Consider the following 14742-nt stretch of genomic DNA (forward strand, 5'->3'; position numbering starts at 1 on the left):
CAATCTGATTTTGTTGCTGAGAAATTCATAAAATTGTATATCCCAATTTGCATCATGGGGTGTTCAAAAAAAGGTGTCCAGGTCTTAAGGACGGTCAAAAATGGGGTGTCTACACATGGCCAGTCTTGAAAAGGAGGAGCATGCAACCGTTAGAGGTGAGCGAATTCTATCAACTCTCTCTCTCTCTACATTCTTCTTCTTCTCCAAGTGTGCTGATTTGATCGTCGGAGGGCTTATCCGGCAGCACACCAACAAGCAGCTCACCGTCTTTCTACTCTCAGGTTAAGAAACGCTACGTGAAGCTTGGACTCAAGGAGTACGGAGAATGGAGAATATTTCATCCCCGTACAATTGGCGTCGTCTGTGAAAGTTTTTGACAGATAAACCTTGCTCTCTAAGCTTTTTCAACCGTTTCCCATGGAAAATAACGACGAAACACCGCTGTCTGTCGTCAATGGCATCACACCAGAGTCGGTCCGAAGGAAAATGCGCAAGGAGCACTGACCATTCAAAAATTCCTGAGGGTCGCCAACGGTGAGGAGAATTGTGTGCTCAGCGCCTAGAGCTCAAACTCAGAGACTAGAACGCCTTCATTCTGAAGATGGCGGCTGAAATGGAGATGTTGAAGTGACAAATCAAAGGGAAGGGTGCTACTGAAGTGGGCGACCACAGTGAGCGCACCCAACCCAATCGCTCTGACAGCCGTCGCCAACATGGAACACCCTCTCTCTATTACAAGGAGTATAGAGTTGGCGACTCCGACCCACCGGTGGAGAGATCATATACGCGCGACAACAGTTACCGTCCCTCACGTTCGCCGACGACATTGAGATACTTTTACTCCGCCCGTTCGGGGGACTTGAGAGATATGATGGAGGAGTGAGCTCACTGCAGAGAGACCGACAGAGTGCCGGCGCTGTAAAAGCTGAGCCCCCAAATCCGTTGCAGTGAGGAGGTGGCCATGCCAGCACCTAGAATGGTGGCTCCAGTGCCGATAGACAGAGAGCTAGCAAGACTTACCACTAGCCCGTTGTCTTCAGAGATTGAGAGTACACCACTCCCTGCTAGATTCCACCAACCTAAGTTCATGCTATATGATGGCAAGACGGATCCGTACATGCACATTAGTCACTACCGGCAAGTAATGGCTGGCCACCGGCGCAACGACACCCTGATGTGTCTCATATTCTCAGCAAGTTTGGGAGAACTGGGCTTGAAGTGGTTCGAAAGGCTTCCGGAGGGAAGTATCGAGGGGTGGTAACAATTAGCGGAGGCCTTTGTCACCAGGTTCAAGACCAATACTCGAACATCAAAGGAGGTTGACCACCTCCTGAGCATGAAGATGGAGTCGGGTGGTTCTTTGAAGGCATACAATGCCAAGTATTAGGAAACCTACAATGAGATCCTCGATTGCCCCACCAATTTGGCGATCGCCCAATACAAGCAAGGTCTACCAATCGGGCATAGGCTGCGAGACTCGCTCACGATGCATTAGCCTACAACCATGGAATCCTTAATGCAGTGGATCAATGAGAACATCCGAGTTGAAGATGATGCTGCCACCGCCACCGTCACCGTCACCACTACCGAGAAGGCAAATCCGGTTGCGGCCAACAGACGTGTGGCTAGGAAAGTTCACTCAGTGGGACAGGAGGATAACCGCCCTAATAACAGAGCTAAAGACCAATATCGCGGTTTAAACCGCAATGACAGAAACAAAAGTCGTGAAAATGACCGAGCTAACGCTCCTCGCAATGAAGAGGAAGATGCCAAGAGGAAGTTGAAGTCATGAACCGGCATCACCACAGTCTTTAAGATCCCAATTTATCACATCCTCAGTGAAATCCGAGGTGAGCCATACGTTCGTTGGCCGGTAAAATTGGGAGACACACAGAGGGGCTTCAACTCAAGGTACCATTGCACTTTCTATGAAGAAAGTGGGCATCGAACAGAGGACTGCATGCCACTTAAACAACACTTGAAGAAGCTAGTTGCGGCTGGGCACTTGGATCAGTACATAGACGGGGGTATGAGGGCCGCTCCACAAGGACAAGCTGAGTTAAATGGCATTGCCATCCTGGATGCGGCACCCCAAGGAGTAATCAATGTTATTCACGGCATCATCGAGCCAGTGCGGGTTTGTGAACTGAGGGAGATGATCAAAAAGGCCAAGCACATGAGGGAAGTACTCTCTGTTCAGCCCACCATGAAAATAGGGAAGACCGAGATAAAAGACGTCTTGACTTTTTCAAGCAAGGACTTAGAAAGAATTCAAACACCTCACAATGACACCTTAGTTGTGACACATCGCGTCAAGGATTTTGACATCAAAAGAATACTGATCGACTAGGGAAGTTCGGTCGAGATCATGTACTACGATGCATTCAAGCAGATGAAGTTAAAGGACAAAGACCTGGCCCCAGCAACGACTTCTTTGGTCAGCTTCAACTCTCAACCAGAATGGTTGATCGGCAAAATCATATTGCCGGTCAAGGTTGGGTCCGGTCAAGGTTGGGTCAGTCACGAAGCAAGTGGAGTTCTGGGTGTTGAAGATCCGATCGACTTACAACTTGATCTTGGGAAGAGGCTGGTTGTACACCATGCAAGCAGTAGCGTCGACTTATCACAGGTCATGTGCTTTCCTACACTAGCCGAGCAAGTCGAAAAGGTTTGGAGGGACCAAGTAATGGCAAAGCAATGCTTCGTCGTGGTAAATAGCAACCGGGCTACCAAAGGCTTTGTCCAAATGATAAAAAGGCCAGAAAGAAAGGAAGTCCTAGAAGATGTGGGAAGAAAAGCAGAAGAGAAATCAATTGAAGATTTGGTGGAAGTGCACATCGATGAGAATGATCCGAACAAGTTCTTTCTTTTGGGTTCATTTTTGTCCAGCGCCGAGCGGTTGGATTATGTAAATTTTTTGGTTTCCAACATTGAAGCCTTTGCGTGGACACCTTACAATATGCCTGACGTCGACCCTAGCTTCATTTGCCACCAGTTGAATGTCTTTCCCAACGTACGACCGGTCATTCAAAGAACTCGAAGCTCAACCTTGCACCATGCCGAGGTAGTGGCAGAGAAGGTCAAAAACTTGTTGGAAGCTTGGGCGATAGAAGAGGTGCAATACCCCAGACGGATCTCTAACACGGTGGTGATGCCGAAGAAGAACCGAAAATGGCGGGTGTGCGTCAATTACAAAACAGTCAACCATGAATGCCTAAAGGATAGCTTTTCACTCCCTAGGATTGACCAGTTGGTGGACCTTACCACTTGCCACCAAAGGTTTAGCTTCTTAGACACATACTGTGGCTACTACCAAATAGCCATGTATAAACTAGACAGAGAGATTACATCCTTCACCATGCCCAGGGGCTTGTACTGCTACAAGGTCATGCTCTTTGGCCTTAAGAACGTCGGGGCAACCTTTCAAAGAATGGTGACCAAAATGTTTGCCCCTCTGTTGGGCCATACTATGGATGCTTACATTGACGACATGGTGGTGAAGAGCAAAGACAAGTCTCAGTATCTTTCCGACCTAGCTAAAATGTTCTTCATTCGCAAATACCACAAGTTGTGATTGAATGCATCCAAGTGTGCTTTCGGTGTGGGAACTAGAAAATTTTTGGGCTTTCTAGTTACCAATCGAGGAATTGAGAACGATCCTTCACAGATCAGGGCAATTCGAGAACTGGAACGATCAAATTCCACAAAGGACGTGTAACATCTTGCCAGAATGGCTGCCGTGCTAAACAGATTTATCAGCCGGTCATCAGATCATTGCAGGCCCTATTTCATGACTTTGAAGGCTAAGTTTTTATGGGTTGGCAAGTATAACCGTGCGCTGGTTGATCTAAAGGTTTACCTCTCCTTGGCCCCAATCCTGGTCACACCATGGCCGGACAAAAAACTATATCTCTGCTTAGCAGTTTCTCAGCATGCGATAAGCACAGTCCTCGTTCGTGCTGAGGGGATCCAGCACCTCCCTATTTTCTACATCAGCAAGATGTTGCCCCTGGCCGAATCGAGATATCTGTCGCTTGAAAAATTGGCTCTAGCTCTCATGATGGCCTCCAAAAAGTTGGCACACTATTTTTATGCCCACGCAATAGTAGTGCTAACCAAATTTCCGCTCAAGGTGCTTTTTAAGACAGCAGACTTCGCCGGTAGAATTTTAAAGTGGGTCGTAGAGTTGGGGCAATACAACATCAAGTTCCAGCCGAGCATAGCCATCAAAGCTCAAACCTTTACCGATTTTGTGGCAGAATTTGCCCGAGGCACACACCTTGTTTGCCCTGTGGATTTGGCTAGTGCGGACTTAGTGCAGCCCACGGCTTCAATGACACAAAAAAGGGGTGAGGAACAAGAAATATAATGGTAAGATGAGACCAGGCTAACAGTGAAAAAACCGATGATTTTATCAAAAAACAAGCTCAATAGAAATGTAAGAAAGTATCTGGTCGAGCCGACTAGCACCTCGGATTTGAGAAACTCTCAAAATCCCTTTGACTATTGAAAATTGTTCATTGGTGAGATGTGGAAGCTCTTCGTTGATGGGGTCTCCAACAGATATGGCGTCGAGCTAGGGGTCGTGTTGACATCGCTTGATGGGTTGACTATTGAGCATGCTATCACACTTGGTTTCCCAGCATCTAACAATGAGGCGGAATGTGAAGCCCTCTTCGCCAGACTAAAGAGTGCTTTAAGAATGAAGGCATCAGAGCTTATGGTATTCAGGGACTCCAAATTGGTGGCCAATCAAGTCTCTGGGGAATATGAGGCCAAGGATGATAAGATGGCCAAGTATCAAGCGTTGGTACATGCAGAGGTCAAAAAGTTTGCCGCGATAAGAATGGAACAAATTAACCACGAAAAAAACAGTGAAGCCGACAAATTGGCCAGCTTGGCATCTATGCAAACGAATTTTTCCAACACTTTGATGATAGAATTCTTACCCCGACCGAGCATTGAGGAACCGGAGGCGTCCGAGGTACTCTGCATCGACTTGGGGCCGTCCTAGATGGATCCAATCATCACCTTCCTGAAAGATTGAATTTTGCCCACTGAAAAGAAGGAAGCCAACAAGATCAGGGCTAAGTCAGAGCAGTTTTGGCTCTCTCCATCTGGCGCCTTGTACAAGAAGTCCTTTACTGGGCCGTACTTGAAGTGTGTCCACCCCAGTAAGGTTGAAGCTTTTCTCTTTGAGATTCATGAAGGCATCTGTGGAAGCCATATTAGGAGTAGATCTTTGGCTTACTGAGCAATTTCTCAGGGTTATTGGTGGCCGTGCATACAGGCCGACACGCAAAAATATGTTCTCAAATGTCAAAAATTCGCTCACCAAATCCACTAGCTGGCCAGAGAGTTGCTCCCCCTGACAAGTCCTTCGCCATTTGCACTTTGGGGGCTGGACATTGTAGGACCACTTCCAACCACTCTGGGCAACCGTAAATTTTTCATCGTTACTACTGACAACTTCACTAAGTGGGTAGAGGTCGAGCCATTGGCCACCATCAAGGAAAAAGATGTAAAGAAGTTTGTCTGGCAGAATGTCATCATTCGCTTCGGCATTCCAAAGGCCCTCATTTCGGATAATGGCACACAGTTCGACGGGAAACTTTTTCACAAATTTTGCGAGGAGTTAAAGATTCAGTTTTACAACTCTACACTGGCTTATCCTCAATCAAATGGTTAAGCCGAAGCCTCAAACAAAACTATCTTGGACGGGATAAAAAAGTGACTGAAGAAGGCCAAAGGGAGGTGGGCTGAGGAACTCCCCAATGTGCTCTGGGCATACCGCACTACACCAAGACGCTCGACCGGGAAAACTCCATTTGCCTTCGCTTATGGTATGGAGGCTGTCATACCATTGGAAATCGGCATGCCAACCCTTCGATCTGAAAGTTTTGAACTAGACTTAAACAGTGAAGCTGTAGGGCATACCATTTGAAGGACTTGGACGACAAAGCTATCCCAAGACCATGGAATGCGGCCAATCCCAAACTGTTTTACTTCTGAGGTTGTAATCTTTCTTCCTTTGTATTCAAGTTTGGCCTATTGGCATTGTAAGTAATGTTTATGCGTAATGGAAAGAACCTGTGATTTGTTTGTATCTATGTATTATTTTTTTCCATATATTAGTGTTGTATCTGAGTTGCTGGTTATTAGGGGCATTTCACCTTCAGTTTCAATGACACGCCGTACAGAAGGTTGTCTTCTGAATTGCCTGAGGCATAAAACTGACCTAACTTAGCTCTACCCCAGCCGAGCTGATTTTTGCTCCCTGTGACCAAAAACTAGTGATATCTCCAATTTCTCCATGTGAATCGAGCTATTTTTGCTCGCTTTGTTGTTAGTCGATGTTTTGGCTAATTCCCAATTTGAGACCAAACTGACTTAGTTCAATCCGGGCTGGCTTTGGCCGCTGACCAAACAGTTGATATTTTCCCCAACTGTGACTGCTTGTTCTGAGCTGACTTTGCTTACTCGCTCAAACAGTTGGTGTTTTTTCCAACTTAAGATTGGGAACCGAGTTGACAATGCTCGTTACCTTGAGCGGATTTTGCTCGCCTGCGAGAAGGTTGGTGTTGTGAACGACTTTTGAGGTGATATCGAGCTGAGTTTGATCATTACTCCGAGTTGGTTTTTCACTCTTTCCAAAAAGTTTACGCTTTGAACAACTCATGGATTAATTTTACCTTAAACTGAATTGAAATTTTTCTCGGGGCTTCCCTAATTTTAAAAAGGAACTTCACATTTATGTGCATTTGGAAAGAAATCAGCTCGGCCTAACAGAGATCATTACACCTTGGAGCACTATGAGCAGATTTTCATCTCGGCTGCATGCAAATTTAGCTTGATGCTGTTAAACCAAGCAGTATGTATCTCGGCCGCATTAAAAGCAACGATTTCAATCATTTGACCAAATTAAAGAAAATGAAAGCAACAAAGCAGACAAATTGCAGAAGGCAAATAGGAGAAAGGAAATACACATGGCGAGCAAAAAGAAGTTGATATTGCATTGATGATACTGTTCGGTTACAATAGAGGGGTTCATAGCCCGGTAAAAAAAAGGGGGGGGGGAGGGGACAAGAAACAAAAGGAAAATACAAGAGTGCCTAATCTATGTTCACGATCTCCTCTTGCTTGACTAAGCCTTGCTCGGTTACGTTCAGCGCAGGCTCCTCTTCGGTAATAGGGTTTAGTTCGAGTTCCAGATCGGTACCGCTACCGCTACCGCCCGGTGATTCTTCTTTCTCAATGACTGTCTGTGGACTCTCATTGGTTGATAGAGGAAGTGTTGCTTCAGTCGCACCAGCAGCCGTCGTCGTTTCAATCAACTTCTACTGTATGGCTGCGGTGGGATAAAGGCCAATGGGGGATTCTTAAAAAAATCAATGTCGGGCCCATGGCCAAGCGCCTCTGCGACAGCTTTCCAGTCTCATTGAAATAAGATATCATTCGTTCCCTCCATTTGCCATTCATACACCTTTTCGCCTTCCCGTAACTGCGGTCCTCGGCCTTATCGATTTAGTTATTTAGCTCAGCCTTCTGAGCAGTGCGGAGCTTGCATAGCTCGGCTAGATATCGCTCTTTTTGGCCAGCACTGCCCTTTCCTTGTTAGCTTCGGCCTTCGATAGCTTCTCGACCAGTATATCCCTCTCGACTAACATAGACTAAAGAGAAGCTTGTACCTTCCTCAGCTCGGTTGTTTTGGCCTTGTTGTCAGCAATGGCTTCCCTCAGGTTCTGCCACACAGAAATCATGTGTTCATGGGCTAAGTAGTTTTTCTGTGCGGCTTGCAACACAAGCAGTTAGTACATCGAAACCAACCAATAACTTGGTAATTAAGAGATTCGTTCACCTACCAGCATAATCGACTTCGCCGCCGACCTGAGGACCTTTAGGTCGGATAGCTCCTCATGCTTCTTCATATCTGCTGGGAGCAGCAGACTCTTGGTCATGTTGAAGCCTAATGAGTAATCCTTATCCACATAAATGGAGTCAGTGTTGGTCACAACTCGGCCTTATATTTGAGCTCGAGCGACCACACTGGGGATGAAGAGGTTTGGTGTGATTGACCGGCTATAACTTGCTCGGTCTGCTCTCCCTAATTAGCAAACGGAAGCTCGGAGGAATCTTTGTCAACTAGCCTTTGCTCGGTCGAAGCCCGTCTAGGCCTTTTCTTCAACCAACCTGTAACTTCGCTGGCAAGAGCCAGTATGGGGTCCTTCTTACACGACTGGCCTAAAAGTTTGGCTCCCTGTCTTTTCGGCCGGCTGTGAGTCGCTCAGCTCACCTGTGATCATGGACTTTATGGCTAAGATTTTGGCCATTTCTTATTCTTTTGTCAGTGGTACAAGTTTGATCGGTGGAAGGTTTGGATTCGGCTCTAGAGAAGGAGCACGAAGGAAGTTAGTCACCCTGCTCTTGCACGACACTGTGTGCCGGTAGCTCGGTTCGTATCCGAGCAATTTATGAGACTCACGCTCTTCGATCAGATACTGTAGAGCAACTCTAATAGCCTCCTGGTTGGCACGAGAATAGTCTTCCGCCAAGAGTTTGTAATCTGCAAAAATAACGCAAGCATAAGATCAACAAAGACAGAACATATACAAAATTAAAACCGTGCTGAGCTGCTAACCAGTGCTCCTAAAGTTTTTTCGTATATTCCAGCCCGGTATAAGCACTTCGATGCCTTCATAATGGCCAGACACCCATAAGAATTCGTCGTCGTTCATCTTTTTATCAGGGTTACCCTCTACAAGCTTTGCTCAACCCTTTCTAACCTTTAGGTGCCAACTGAAGCCCCCTTTATTCTTACTAAGTGTGCATTGATGGAATATCTCGGCCAGACCGAGATTCAGACCGAGTATTCGGTTCAGCGCGGCCACACCGTTTATTATTTTGTAAGTGTTGTTGGAGACCTGGGTCGGCCACAACCCAGTCTGCCTCAATAATTCGCCGTCCAAAGGCTGGACCAGGAAGCGTAGACTGCCCTCTATTATAGATACAACGATGAAGGGGCAAGCGTCTAATTTTCCCCATGGAGTGTCTCCTTTTTTGGCCAACTCTAAATAGACGTCATCTAGAATGTTGAATTCCCTATGGAACTTGGTCATAGCCCTAGGTGAGCTAACCATAAATCGGTATTTTCCCATCTTTCCCAGTTTTATTTTGTATGACAAATAGCTCGGACAAAATTGGGTGACTTGTGATCGTTTGCTCGGTCTTTAACCTCATTGACCGTGATGTTGAATGTGCCTGGTCGGTCCTAGTTTGTTTTGCATTATTAAAAAATAATTGCAAGTGTTAGCATGACAGCAAGTGTGCGACTTTCAAAATATGCCTAGATCGGCTACAACAATTCTTACTACGCTATAAGCCTCAACTCAATTGTCATTTTAGCTCGGTCGTGGAGCCTAGGACGTTAGGTCAGTTTTTGGCCTTATCCCTAAGTGCTCGGTCCTCATCTCGGTCGGATCCCCACAAAGCTCCTTGTGCGGTCACTGCCCCTTGGCAGGACCACTAACTAGCTTCAGCCTGGCTCAATCCTATTTTTGGATCTAAAAGTGGGATTCTGCTCGGCCCTATCCAGAATCTACGTTGTTTATCCTAAATGTGAAGTTCACACACAGAAGCTAAGGAAGATGAGGGGCATGGTGACCCCATGTGTGTACTAGATTTCAGTTTTTCCTAATTTTTACAGATGCCTATCGATTTTGCCCTATGAAAGGAGCATTGGCAGCATATCAACAGTCCCAAACGAAGAGAAAAATGAAGAAAAGTGAAGAACACGAAGAACAAAAAAATGGTGATGAAAGTAAAAGGGTCTTACAGATTTGAGTACCAAATCAAGCTCCAATCGACCTCGACCTTCGTTGTGATGCTCATTGAGATGGAAAACACTAGAAATAGTGCAAGTGAGAGCGACGACAATGACGACAATGGCAGATGGAGCAGATACTCAAAGGGTTTAAGGTTTTGCACGAGGAAGATGAACAGCGATAAGGGCGGAAGGGCAGACCTTTCATGTATATATGAATGATGATGAAAGGGCGCCAACTTTTCAAATTTCGGAGGTCGTGGAAGAACTATAAGGCTACATGGAACCAATCAGGGAGGACCACGTGGCATTGAAGTGATGGGTGATCAAAACGGCCGATTGATTGATGATAAGACAACCAGCGTAAGTCTCGATGACTGATCAAACGGATAGCTCGGTCGGAATGGTAATCCCAATCACGCTCTGCTCAGATGGGATTAAGGGACAATTGAGAGGGAGATTTGTGCCGAACAATGGGCTGAGCTACATCAACACGGGACATGGTGTTGGGCCTCAAGAGGAGAGCTTAGGGCACTGAGGTCGAATTGGATCTGTGCTGAATGTGGCGGAACACTAAGTTAGGATTATCCGAGATGTACTTGGCCGAGCAGAGGCAGAACGCGATGTTAGACCGAGCTTGGCCGACGCAGATTATGGTGTTAGGCCAGGCTTGGACAAACAGGCCCACAGACCAGACTGCGGTTGTATTTGGCTGAGTTGTAGGTGGTTCAGACCGCGAATATGAAGATAAGCAATCCACGAGGCCGCGGTGTGAGGCTGAGATGCCGAGCGGCGCATCCCGCGTCTTGTTAGTTTTGATGGATCGGTTTGGTTTTGCTCGGCAGTGGCTGTCCATTATAATGTTTGTCTCTCCAAGTAATAGCTCGATTCAATATGCCACATGGACCAATGGTAAGAAGAGGGAAATCCACTCCTGGTATGCATCAATACCGTTTGGCGGTTTGACAAACACTGTTTGGAAGTTTTGGTGTCTACACATGTAAGAAATGTAGATGAGAGCATAGCCGCCTGCCCAGAGAAGGACAGTAGAGGTAGTGCGCCCACAATCTTTGAGGCTGCATGGCCAGCCTTGAAAATGAGGAGCATGCAACTGTTAGAGGTGAGCGAATTCTATCAACTCTCTCTCTACATTCTTCTTCTTCTCCAAATGTGCTGACTTGATCGTCGGAGGGTTCATCCAGCAACTCACCGTATTTCTGTTCTCGGGTTAAGCAACGCTATGTGAAGCTTGGACTCAAGGAGTACGGAGAACGGAGAATATTTCATCCCCGTACAGCAATAAAAGATTCTTTTGGTTATTTCATGCCTAAGTGAGGAGCAATGTCTCTCAATTTTCAATGTCAACTTAACAAAGGCATTATTTCCGTTCCTTAGCTTGGTTAGGTACATAGATTGAGAAAACTTGAGTCCCCCAACATTTTGGAATGAAGAGGAACTTGTTTTCATCTCTTTCTCTCTAATCTTATGGATAAATAATTGGTTAACAAGGCAAGCATTTTGTAAAGATTTTTACAAAACAATGCGAATAACGGTTTTGAAGGCAGAGTCTCTGATTTACATTTTGGTGCCAATAAGGCCAGCATTTACCTTATTTTGCAGCAACAGGTGTTAATGCCTGGACTTTTGGCACTAATATTTTTCGCTAAAACAAATGGAGCTTTAGCTTTTATTTCATTTTGGTTTTCCCTTTACTTTTCTCCCTTCCCTCCACAAATTCAATTCAGAATCCAAACATATTCTTAATGAACAAAGGACTAAATTAGTGCTAACAATTACACGATTGCAGTAATAATTTTCTTAATTTTCAATTTTGACAAGTTTTCCGACAAGAATACGTCTACTCTTACTAAGAAAATGTAAGTCCAAATTCCATCCCATGCTTTGGAATTCAAATTTTGTTCACACTGTGAGAGCATAGAATAAAACATAAAATTTGATTGATTTAAAATTGTGTATCACTAATTAAAATTGTGATTTTCATTATTTTGAGTTAATTAAAATTTGTGTTTCATTTACACACTTTGATAATATATGAACAAAATCGAACTATGTTTTGTACCATATATCTGTTTGGAAAGTGTTTGAGACTTTTAAGAAAATTCACTCAATTTGACCTATAATAATATGACATTATAAGTGTCAACTTGTTATTTGTTACATAATCATCTAAGGTTTAACTCCCTTGTCACATTATTGAGGGTTTAAAATTATAAGTTTCAACATTTTCCCCCCTTGAATCCCTCCTTTAAATAAACTAATTTAGAATTTTTGTATATAAAATATGTTTGTATAGCATAATAATCACTTAAGTAGTATTTAGATCATAAATTTGAGTAGAAATTTAAAAAGGAAAAAGAAAAATGTGGGTAAAATGTGAATGAAATATAACTATATTTCATTACTTTTTCCCTTTTTCTTTCCAAATCTCTATTCAATCCATGATCCGAACACATCCTTAATTAGACTCATGCTTTTGGTAATGATCAATATTATGGTCATGTACCTGATACAAGAAAACGTTCCGTATCATCAGTCCAAAGAAATTTTTGTCATATAATGATACATCTAAAAAACTATCTTGTGACCAAATAACTACCGGTATTGATATCATTCATTATTGTACTTTAATATACAAATTAGTACTATTAGATAAAAGTATCTGATATCATTATAAAGAGTAATCAAATGAAGTCCTATTAAGCAACATATCTAATCTGCTGAGTCCAAGTCATAACATTTTATTAAGGCACGCAGAGAGCACTAATTTTTATTTTCTTTGAAGAACCACAACAATAGTATGCATCGTGACAAAATCATATTACTCTATATAAAGCCCAGGGACAATGCAGAATTCATTGCACCTCCCAACTCACAGTTTATCCGTCTCCTTTCCTACCTCTTGGCAGAAGAACCATGGATTCCAAAAACCAGCAGCTGTACCAATCCATCTTCTTCGCTTTGCTATTCATTTTGGGAACTTTGGCTTCTCAAGCTGCATCTCGTTCCCTTCAAGAGGAATCAATGTATGAGAGGCACGAGCAATGGATGACTAGCTTTGGGCGTGTCTACAAGGACACTGCTGAGAAGGAGGAACGTTTCAAGATATTCAAGGCCAATGTGGAAATGATAGATTTTTTTAACAACGCCTCAAATAAGCCTTACAAGCTTGGGGTTAATGAATTTGCAGATCTTACAAACGAAGAGTTCAAATTGCGCAATAGGTTCAAGAGTCATGTCTGCACCGTAGCTAAGCGGCTATTCAAATATGAGAATGTGACTGCAGTGCCAGCTACCATGGACTGGAGGAAGAAAGGTGCTGTAACACCTGTTAAGGACCAAGGCCAATGTGGTAAGTAATAATTTTTAGATCGCAATGCATATAAGAAAAGTGACTGTGATGTTAGTTATTTTCTAACTCTTTCATCTGTTATCAACATATAGGATGTTGTTGGGCATTTTCGGCTGTGGCAGCCATGGAAGGAATTAACCAATTAACAACTCATAAGTTAGTCTCGCTATCTGAGCAAGAGCTAGTTGATTGTGACATATCTGGTGAAGACCAAGGTTGCGGGGGTGGTCTAATGGATGAGGCCTTTAAATTCGTTGAACAAAACAATGGCCTGACCACCGAAACAAACTACCCATACAAGGGAACTGATGACACTTGCAACAAAAACAAAGCAGCAAACCATGCAGCCAAGATAACTGGGTATGAAGATGTGCCTGCCAACAGTGAGAGTGCACTACTTAAGGCTGTTGCTAATCAACCTATCTCTGTTGCCATTGATGCGAGTGGATCTGACTTCCAATTCTACTCAAGTGGAGTCTTTACAGGAACCTGTGGCACTCAACTAGACCATGGTGTCACTGCTGTTGGTTATGGGACTGCTGCTGACGGGACTAAGTATTGGCTTGTTAAAAACTCATGGGGCACGGGATGGGGTGAAGCTGGATATATAAGGATGCAGAGAGACATCGATGCTCAGGAAGGCCTATGTGGCATTGCAATGATGGCTTCATACCCCACCGCATAAGGTTCAAAAATGAAAGAAGTTCATACGTAGAATAATATGTATCACTGGTTTATTCTACATTTCTCAGCTCTTGATTTTTCATAGCTATTGCAAAACTTTGTGTATTTCCTATATGGATCAATGTAAGTGTTATTAATATGGACAACATATCAATTTCTTTCCATGAACTCACTTGTTGATATGGTTGTCCTATATCTCTAGAGGGCTTGTGCCCTGGGCAATTTAGAACAAAAGCACTTGAAAAACATCAGTTCTTCGTAAATCAATAACAACCAATCTTAACAGCCAGTCCAAACAACAATTAAAGTAGCTACCAAAGTTACCAGGAGAGTGAAACCAATCATTGCATCCAATATTTGTCCCTTAGTTTGGAATTTAGTGAATCAAAAATTTATTTTCCTTCAGTTTCTAAAGTAAAGAAAAGTGAAACAACCCAGAAAGTTGTTAATGTAATAGAAGGAGAGATCTCAAAGGGGTGAAAGGAAAAAAAGATCATTTTGGACACTGGTGATTTTCCTAGTTTTGAGTAATTGGGATCAACATTTCAAGGTTTTAAAAATAAAAAGGTTCTTGGTTTGAAATTAAGAAATTTCACATTTTCAAGTAAAACAAAATAAGTTTGAAGTTGAGAATTTTCAGACTTGGGATCAAAATAAGATCACCTGCATATGTCATTTCCTTTCTTCATATCATTTCAAAGAGTATTTCTTTTCCTTATGATTTGTTTACAAATCTGAAATACTTTACTGTTTATTTCTTTATATTCAGACTTCATTCTGGGTGATAGACTTGTATGCTCAAAAGCCGTGGAAATCTAACGAATATTCCTTCATGGGGTCAAGTCATGTGTATTTCAATCCTATGTTT

The 14742-nt window shown here is 43.6% G+C and overlaps 3 protein-coding genes across 3 annotated transcripts; all 3 read left to right on the forward strand.

Moving 5' to 3' along the window:
• The first annotated feature begins 1960 nt into the window (after positions 1–1960).
• LOC145798142 (uncharacterized) lies at positions 1961–2350 on the forward strand. Its single transcript, XM_082885625.1, has one exon. The coding sequence runs from the start codon at positions 1961–1963 to the stop codon at positions 2348–2350; it is 390 nt and encodes a 129-aa protein (XP_082741751.1).
• Positions 2351–4528: 2178 nt separating this feature from the next.
• On the forward strand, positions 4529–5014 carry LOC145798143 (uncharacterized). Its single transcript, XM_082885626.1, has one exon. The coding sequence runs from the start codon at positions 4529–4531 to the stop codon at positions 5012–5014; it is 486 nt and encodes a 161-aa protein (XP_082741752.1).
• A 7740-nt stretch (positions 5015–12754) lies between these two features.
• Positions 12755–13875, forward strand: LOC114279988 (senescence-specific cysteine protease SAG39-like). The gene is made up of 2 exons (XM_028222295.2): positions 12755–13190; positions 13283–13875. Exons 1-2 carry the CDS (start codon positions 12755–12757, stop codon positions 13873–13875), a joined length of 1029 nt encoding a protein of 342 aa, XP_028078096.2.
• Positions 13876–14742: the final 867 nt, after the last annotated feature.

Source organism: Camellia sinensis, chromosome 8 (genome assembly GCF_055761805.1).
Source record: "Camellia sinensis isolate YWXY chromosome 8, ASM5576180v1, whole genome shotgun sequence".
Lineage (NCBI taxonomy): Eukaryota > Viridiplantae > Streptophyta > Magnoliopsida > Ericales > Theaceae > Camellia > Camellia sinensis.